General features: G+C 38.6%; 1 protein-coding gene across 1 annotated transcript in view; it reads right to left on the bottom strand.

Annotated features, from left to right (window-relative positions):
- The window catches only part of LOC104948075 (ephrin type-A receptor 6-like), a 43,607-nt gene extending 34,304 nt beyond the window's left edge, over nt 1-9,303 (bottom strand). Inside the window, exon 1 of the mRNA XM_010774233.1 lies at nt 8,766-9,303. Within this exon, the coding sequence (XP_010772535.1) occupies nt 8,766-8,844 (79 nt within the window). The 5' untranslated portion in view covers nt 8,845-9,303. The remainder of the gene's footprint in view (nt 1-8,765) is intronic.
- Between the last annotated feature and the right edge of the window lie 368 nt (nt 9,304-9,671).

Here is a 9,671-nt window from a genome sequence, read left to right as displayed (position 1 = left end):
CCTCCAGGAGCAGATGAGCCTAAGGGCTAATAGCTCATCTTCAGTCTGCTGATGTTTGCTATTGCCATTTCTGTGGTGGCAAAGTAAAAAAGAAAAGAGATAAGAAAAAAGACAACAATTAAGGACAAGTGTGTGGTTTTTCTCATTCACACACACACCTCATTCACTTGTTCACTTTCGCTGGTAATATTCTCCTCTGTACCTGTCTTCCGAATACCTCCCGTTTTGAGCCACATTTTTAACATCATTCAGCTTTCTTCTTTCTTTAGCTTGCTTGCAACGTTAGCGGGTAGTAAGGTCGTAATTAGCAACGCCAGAAATAGAATAAAATAAATGTTTTCGTTTCTAAATCTAAAAACAGCAATAGCCTATTAGAACTAATTTAAACCACAGTTTCAATTATCTCAAGCTTATTTTCATTCGTTGTAGTATTTTGATAGTATGATTTATTTTGTAATTAATGTTATTCAATCAAGCCTCAAACTGATGGCACTTGTCCCTATAGCCTGTTTTAAATTGAAGTTGTCTGAGGTCCTTACCATCAGCTGCTCTTGCAGTATTAATAGTGTACCTTAATGTCCCAAATGTGCACAATGTAGTGACTGCTTTTCGTCTTTTTGTTTACTTACCGGTAGTTCTGTTTCCTGTATTTTATATGTCTGTGTTATGTGTAAAGGTTAAAGGTGGGGTAGGTACGTTTGAGAAACCGGCTCGAGATACACTTTTTTTATATTCCATGGAATGCTCTTAACATCCCGATAGCAATGAATATCTGAAGTGCTTTGACAAAAAATCCTTTAAAAAATGTCATCTGTGGAAGGCTCTGTAAGGAAGTGGCATATTTTTTCCGGTTGTGTATTTTCAAATTCTAGGTCACTCGAGCTGGTTTCTCCAAAATTACCTACCCCACCTTTGAATAAAAAAAAATATATATATATTAATCAATCTTTTTTTTTTTTTTTTTTTTTTTGTATATGTCAGATTCCTCCACGTACCACTAGCGGGAGCTGGCACGCGTACCACAGGTTGAGAACCACTGGTCTAAACAACATAAAATATTAAACTAAATGTACTACTCTTCACAAAGCACCTAATAAAACCTGTTGTGTTATATCAATCTGAGCCTAATTGGTGAAAATTGACATTGATCTGTATAAAAATGTAGCATATTTCTCTATTGATTGACCATTCTGTCCAACACAGCGAGGGAAGGCATCATGTGGATCCTTTCATACTTCTCTTCTAATTCTGTCCCCACTGCTATGCAAGCCTAATATTTCCTCCATGTTGGATCAGTTCCAGTGTCTTTTTCTGCCAACCAGTCAGCTCTGTGCCATGTCAGTGTCCGTGCCAGGCCGCAGGACTAGCTGGCAATGCCATGGTGTTAATGGACACCATTAGACTACTGTGGGCAGTTATGCAACACAGTGCCTGGAGGATGGCCTAATTACTGAGAATTGGCCTGGTTGCTCACTTCAGCGAGCAGTTTCACACTTCACTTTTCCATAAATAAAGAACAGATTATGTACATTAGGAGGCAGTGTGAAAGTTATCCAGCATAGAACATTGCACTTTAAGGTTTATAAGATTCTAGAAAAAAAAAAGGCCTGGTGAAGAAGTTGTATTCTTTTGAAACAGCCATCACAAAACGTGTACAATGTATGTACAATGCTGTATACTGAAATGTGAACGTACAGGTATTCAGAATAAAACTTCTTGTTGTACTGATATAACAGGAGTTACATTCTAACCTTACAACTCATTATTACATTTAAAAACATTACAGCTACAAGCTTCAACAATTCAGAATGTAGTTACAAGTATGAACAAGAGAGCAAATAATTATATTATGTTATGGTTACAAGGAGATTGACAACGCCAATAAGTATGACGGAAATGATACCGGCAGCTGCCGATAAAACCTAGAGTTCACAATGAAGCAAGACACACATATTCTGACACTGAAGGGCACAGGCGTGTTTCCAAATCCGTTTATATTAAGTACAAAAAAGACAAAGACTAAAGTGAGCTGAGGCCATTACATTGGGTGTCAGAATATGCTAGGTTATCCATGGGTGCTGCCATATACTTACCACAGATGCAGTAAGAGCAAATACACACACATGGGAAACAGGTAAATCACTTGTGCTCCAATGTGCTGTTCACCAAAGGAAACAGTGAAGGGGGACAACTCCTCCTAAAGAGAAGACCCCCAGCTCCACTAAATCAAAGACATAACAACTGAAACAAAGTTAAACCAAATAAGGATCCCAGTTGGTTCTTAAAAATGCAATTTATGACAAATGCTAAAAACACCTTAACAGAAGAAAACAAAAGAGTAGTAAAATAGTGCTAGCAAAACAAAAGTGGCACAACCAAACAGCAGGTGAACCTACAAAGAGTACCATGGGAGTTGAAGGCCTCATCATGGTGCATACAAACATATTGCATTTAAATGTTGTGAACCCACTCACCACATAGGTCTTTGCAAAGCATTCCAACAAGTAAGCAGGACAACAATTGGCTTCTTACCAAATGATTGGCCAATATGTCACAATAACACCAACCACAACAGAGAAAAGGGCCAAAAGCCTGAGCAGAGGCCCACAGGTGCTTATAATCAGGCCCTCATCAGGGGAGAGGTTTGGGGAGGAGTCAGGCCTGGAGCTGCATTCAGCAACACTGCACTGCACTCACCTGGGAGGCATTCCCCAACGGGTTTCAAGATAACAACATAATAGTGTCTATGAATCTATTACTTACCCTCACAACAAAACTGCATTCTAAAATACTGTTTAATGGGAAATATACGTATCTTTCCAATTACAGCAGAAGTTAATCACAAGGTTAACGTTATGAATTGAAATAAAACTTCAAAAATACAACAAAACTACTCTCGTTAGTTTCAGTAAACCATTATGGTTTGGCTTGAAATTATGTCAAATTCTTACATAAACATTCATGATGGACGTTTCTTTCAGAACATTATTGCCGATGCAGTTTTGTTGTATTGAAACTTAATTTTTAGGGAACTAGGCTGTCTTGCACGTTAGTACATATTTGTTTGTGTGTGCACTTTTGCTTAACTGTAGAACATTTCTAGTGAGCAGTGTACTATAAAACTGCCTGCGTGTACATAAGAATCAATCCTCTCTCTCTTTCCCTCCATATAATTATCCCTCAGCGAGGCACCCACAGACCCAGCCTGGAGCTGAGGGTCCTTAGGGACTTCCACTGTTTAGATATAAATAGAACATGAGGTGGCCAACTCATAAATATGTGGAGCTCCAGTACAATGATGACATCTCCTGTCTGGCCTACAGCCATCGCAGGCCACACAAACACCTCAAAATAACTACAACCCTAACAAAAGCCTCATCCAGCCTTACTTCATGTAAATTGGAAATGGGAACAGTTTGAATATTTAGACAACAGGCACATGAACTGTCTCTATAAGTGTACTATACCCTGTTCAACTGAACCAACAAGGAGGGCACTTTTTGAGGGGATTACGGCCAACATTGAGTAACCTGAATCAAAGAACATTCTAATTTGAAATATAATGAGAGTCATGAATTAATGCTGAGTTCTAGAAATATTTTTAGATTAGTTATATCATTAATAAGAAAATGTCATACCTTATACTACAAAAAGAATAATGGAAAGTAAACTCAGGACAAGTCTATCTACACAGTCTTAATGAAGAAGCAGTTTTCTTATGTCCACAATGAAAAAATGCATATTGTAAATGTAATCCATCCACTAAAAGATAACATTAGGGATATTTGTCTGTATTTATTTAAAATAATGATGTCATAAAGAAAAACATGTATTGCATTTAAATTGATGTCGACATACTGTATGCTGTTAATATGTTTAATTAGCTGTTAACAATATCTGAACATGTCCTCTGGACAAAAGTAAATCCGGTGAGGTAAAACATTCTCAGATAATGTTGAGGGTAACACTTTGTTAAAGTTTTGCCTTGTGCACCAGACACGCTTGGACAGAGGAAGTTACAGCTTAAAGAAATGCGACCTGATAGTTGTCTAAATCACAACATAGTGTGGCCCTTTATACATGTACATCCATCACTGTGGCTGATTTGGTACATTATATTTATTTTCTTATAGCAATACTTGTTTTCATTTCATTTGAAAAAGGAAAGCAAGCCTTACTTCCAAAATGAAAACGTTTAATTTGTTCCCCACATACCCATTCCAGTTAACAGCAAGGCCTATTTAAAGACAAACAGCAGCACTTGATGAACAAAGACTTGTGAAAATTGATTTGGTTGAGTATTTCAGTTAGGATTCCACCATGTCATTTAGCGGTGTAAACAAAGTGCTGGGCTCTTATCAGACGGGATGATATGCTGTGAAAAGGAAGACTATCCATAGCAGAGACAACCTGACAGGCGTGATAACACACTCTCCACACTCAACATGATCAAACAACAAACAACATAATAAATGGCAGCAAAGCAAATCTCCGAATGTGGTTGATTAGATCTTATATAGCCTGTCTTTTTAAACACGAGATTAGTAAAGGGAATTCATGGCAATAATATTTGAGTCACCCATTCAAAACTGGATCGCTCCAATGTCAAGTTTAGGCATGCTAGAGTTCTGGACTAAGTGATTCTAAATTAACTTTCTTAGGCAAAACACCTGTAGTGATATTACTGATTAGATTGTAGCTAGACGTGTTCTATGAGATAAGCTTTGAATTACCATTGACATACTATAGCTTTTTCTATATCTCATTCAACTGTGGATACTTCACAATTTTCCTGTAGTATCTATTACTGACCATTCAACAGAGGATACTTTAATTTTGTATAGTGATTTTCTACTATGCAGGATCCTATTGTTTTGAGAAACACACAGGTGTGTTCACTTGTTTGGGTTGATTAGACCTCGGCTCAGGTAGACATCAGGATATGCACGTGATATTTCCTTAAGTGAGCCCACTGATTGGAAGTGTTCTAAAATGGGAAACAGCTGTTGTGCAATTGACTGTATAAATATATTCAGCTACAATATATTTACAGTCTGCCAAGAGCGAAAGAAAAGAGAAGCAAAAGCATGAATAACTGCAATCATGGCAACGAAATGTGGATTTGCAGTTACCATTTTTTACCTGTACAGTAAGTTGACCTCAATATCTTGAACACACATAACATGGCTTAACTGCAACATCTTAAAAAAGGTTTAACATTTGGTTTCATTTTGAGTAACAAGGTCCAAAACAATGATTGTTTGCTAGTCAAGTTTTCCCCATATGTAGCCTACTACATGCTAATGTTGTTAGCATTTTTAATTTGCATAGCCTAGTAGCTAGTTCACTTATCCTCTACTTGAAGCATAGCAAATCATTATATCCTTTTTACTTACCACTGGGTGGTTTCAGTCACAGCTTATCCCAACAGAAGAGCACAACCTACTGCATAGCTGCATGCATGTTTTTACAGCCTTAAACTCATCAGCTATTGCGCGAGCCACAGAAAGGCGAGGAAAAAGCTTCCACTGTCACAGGTGCAAAGCTAAAAAAGAGATTGTCCATCAAGATCAGTCTATGTATCGCAGTGATCAAAGGAGGTTTAATTAGGCAAATTAAGTGAAAAAACCTGTGTACCCAGGGTGTATATGACACCCAATTTAAGACTATACTACAATGAACACACGACAAAAAAAAAGACAGTAGGCCTACTGATTGCGCGTAATAATATTATATGTTAAAAAGGACCTATGTCTTTACATTTGTTGGCTAACATATTCAAAACTACAAGTATTTAATATCAAAGTTTGTTTATGAAAATGTCATTTCAAAGTTAAACAGGACTCACTGAGGCAGAATTTCTCAAGGGCAAATAATGAGGTGTATCTTGCCATCCAGGTGGCCATAATCTTCTCACGTACAGAACAATTTAACAATCATTATCTTAATACAGTAATGCCTCAGAGGAAGCTGTGCTCTGACAAAATTAACAGTCTCCAGCCTGGAGTCATCTCAATCTCTCTAGGTAGGGGGCTTTTGTGAAAATACCTTTTATTACATGTAGCAGCGTGTTCTCTACTAAACGTCAGGCAGAAACTGAGATAACTATTATGTTCATAAAATGTTATAACCTAACTGTGAAAGAATCTTAAGAATCTCAGTTGTTAAATATTATATTGAATTGTTGTGTTTTCAGAATTAAGCCCTATGTATTGATACTGAACTAATTATGGATATACATAATGTTCTTGCCAACCTGTGAATTCAAAGCCAAGCATGGTTACAACACACTAACGTTGTGACTTGTGAGTCAAAGGTGCACAGTTAACATTTTTACAGCCGTTCCAGATTGACTGATTGATTGATTTTCCTTGACAGCACACTTCTGCTGAATATCTCCTCCATCTACAGCGGTGATGGTGATCTTGGTGCTCTGTGGGGGGTGCCAGTGAGAGCAAAAGCTTGAATCAGCCATCCTCTAAAAAATCAATGCAAAAAGCTGCATCATTTTGATGACGATTTCATAGCCAGATCCCTTTGAGTCTTGCAATCTGAAACCAATACAGCCCAAACAGCAGTTTACTGACTTCAAACTTCTTAAAGATCCAGCTGTATCTCATTGAGATGCATTTGACCAACACAAAAAATAATCTCATGTGGTGCTTCTATTTGACTCATCCGTTTCCCAAAGATGTATTGCTTTCTTGAATGTTCATGCCTGAATCTCACAGGCGGGAAAAAGCTATTTGAACAATGTCAGAAGTGTGAAACAAAGACATCACCTCCTGAATTACTGGGTATCTGCTGCTCGACAAGGGTTCAAGGAATGATGTAATCATCATAGCTGCTGCCGACTTCACAACGGAGGAAAGTGAGAAAAAAAGTAAATATAAAGTATTAATAATAGTAAAGATGGTGAAATATCCTTTTGAAGACATTCTCGTTCAAACTGGGCAGTGAGTGAGTAGATCTTTTTGTTAATAACTGTCTGCAATATCAGTTGGGTTGACATGAGGGATTATCTGATGTGTTGCTGTGAGAGGAGGCACACAGGCGAGAAAGAAAAGGTGATTGTTTTTTATTGTTCTCCTAACAGCTGACATCTCGACCAATTTTGTCTGTGAAATCCCCAATCTGTTATGTTCTGTTTGTTTGTGTTCGGCAGCACTAAAACGCCTCCGTGTAATAGTATTGAGTTTGATCCCAGCCCCCTTCCCAGACTAACACTGTTTCCAATGTTTTTCTTTTTATGATCATGAGGTGGCTGGATCACGACGTGAATTGGACGTGAATTGGACGCAAAGGTTAAGAAACACATGCATTCATAACCCTGCACTATTTAATCTCTTCAATAAGCATGCAAACTCAACATTGAATTGTCCTCAACAGCATACGCAGCAGGAACATGGAATTATTCTTGCCAAATTCAAAAGCAATACGAGCGTGATGTAGCAAGTTGAGAACTGTTTATGCCTCACCACCTAACAAGACAATTTCCTTTGTCAACTGAGTTATTATCAGATTTTTCAATTCAGAGCTGCACTGCTCTGTGGTTGACAACGACTGCAATTGTGCCCCTGAGGTCCCAGACCAGTCAATATGAAAGACTAAAGTACACTAGAAAGCAGACATCAGTGCAATCATTCAATCTGTTGCAGAGAAAACAGAGAGTGGGGCTGTAGCAGCTGTCTAGAAGAACAGGGAGCAGCATCACTCTTATTGAACTGAGAGAACAATAAAATATAACCTGGGGGGCAGATCCTGCTGTGTCCCGCACAATCAATAAAACTATTTTAATCCTATCCGAAGCTGCGTATGTGCACATGGAGGGACACGAAGGAACGATTACACTTAAAATGGTGTAACCATAAGTACATAGGCTACACGAACACACTTGGTGGACTGCAAGCTTATGCAAAAATAAAATCACATACAGGAGCAATGACCTGCATATAAGAACACGTTCACACTGTACCCACATGCAGACGTGTTGCCGTGTAGGACTTTACATTGTACATTTGCACATTCATGCACATTATTTCACTGAATAAATGCATCTATGACAGCTCGTAATCTTTGACTGTATTTTTTAACATTTCCTGCAACATCTCTGGCACAAAACATGCAAGAAAGTCTGCAAAACTAAAAGAGAGCACACATGTTCTCAGATTGTCACCCACGTAATGATTCAGTCTTTGTCTGATCTGCTGTCTGCTTCTGTCTATCTGTGTGTGTCTAAAGTAAAACTGTAATGTAATTATAGCAGCTGGTTTACATAAACACTGTTTCATTTTATTCAGATTTTGGATCAAAAATGAGCTGATGGAATCAATTGAACTCTATTGAGAAATAAAGTTTAATTCAAGATTCTGTCATGGTGCAGTTTTGTGCAGAGACATTATGCAACAGAACACTTAATTGAAGATTATTAAAAGAGAAATGTTTTATATTGCACATGATTATATTTCATAAATACAACAATTGCAACAGAGAAAGCCAGACATATGTGTTGTTGTGCACTAACTACATCGATCTGAGTGATGTTTTTCTGCCGGGATTTAATCAGTTTATTTACTCACTTTTGCGGAGACTGTTACATGATCGGTCCTTACAAAAATAACAATGCATGAATCCTTAGCAGAGCCTACATTGAATATGTTTTGAATAACCGTAAACGTGGAATAAACATTGTAAGAGTAAACAAATTGCCAGGATAAAGGTTAAACAAGTACACATTCGTCTTAGGAGTGGATCGTCAAACTCACCTTGGTTGCAATGGCTGAAGCGAGTGAGGACAATTCCAAGAAAGAGTGAAGCGAGGAAAAATCTGTTTCCAAAACTCATGTCTGCTGCAACATTTATCACCGGCTTTATAAGAGGTACTTCTAGCCGAGAGGTAACGCGGACAGAGAAAAAGCGCGTCTGGATCCTCGACGAGCACTGGTCCTCACATTCGGTCCCAGTGGGAGAGAACTGCCGAGTGACGGAACAAAAGGAGATCCATCCCTTACCTGGAGGCAGCGGCGGCGATGGCGAGGAACCGAGAGATTGTGGATAACAATATTTAAAGTAAAATAAAAAATGTCAGACAAGTGCGAAACACCATGCTCCTAGCAACTTTGCAGATTTCCCATGGACTTCAGTCGCCGATATTGTATTGTTTGAAAGATCAATACATTTTCCTAGTCAATCTGGTCTCTTTAGCGCACAGGTTCGTGACAGATTTAAGAAATCCTGTTGGCTGATCGATGATCCGCGGACTACCGGCTCCCTGTCTGCAGCCCGGTCCGCTGCAGCAGTGTTGGTAAGCAGAGAGAGGATGCAGCTATGAGACTGTGCGCATCTGTGCAGGATGCTCGGCACTAGAGGGGGTAAGCTGACAAGGCAGTGGCGTGTGTGCGTGTGTGTCTGTGTTGCCTCATTGGTTCAAGTGCAGGGCTTCCCAAATTTCTCCACAAGGACCTCTAAATGATGGAATAGACCTGTGATATGATTTGATCCTATGAACCATGTCTGAGAACATTCAGTTAGTAGCCTACATGTTTGGTGCAGGATGTTTCCAGGATTGTAAAAGAAGAAGGTTATGATCTAAATGGTTCAGAGAATTAAATAGTGAATTTAAACTGTATAGCTACTTTCCGGGGATACCTTTCAAATCGAACGAAAATGAA

Source organism: Notothenia coriiceps, unplaced genomic scaffold (genome assembly GCF_000735185.1).
Source record: "Notothenia coriiceps isolate Sejong01 unplaced genomic scaffold, NC01 NC01_scaffold00013625, whole genome shotgun sequence".
In the NCBI taxonomy this organism is placed as follows: Eukaryota; Metazoa; Chordata; class Actinopteri; order Perciformes; family Nototheniidae; genus Notothenia; species Notothenia coriiceps.
Note: the sequence above shows the minus strand (reverse complement) of the source record. Positions and strands in the feature narration are given on the sequence as shown.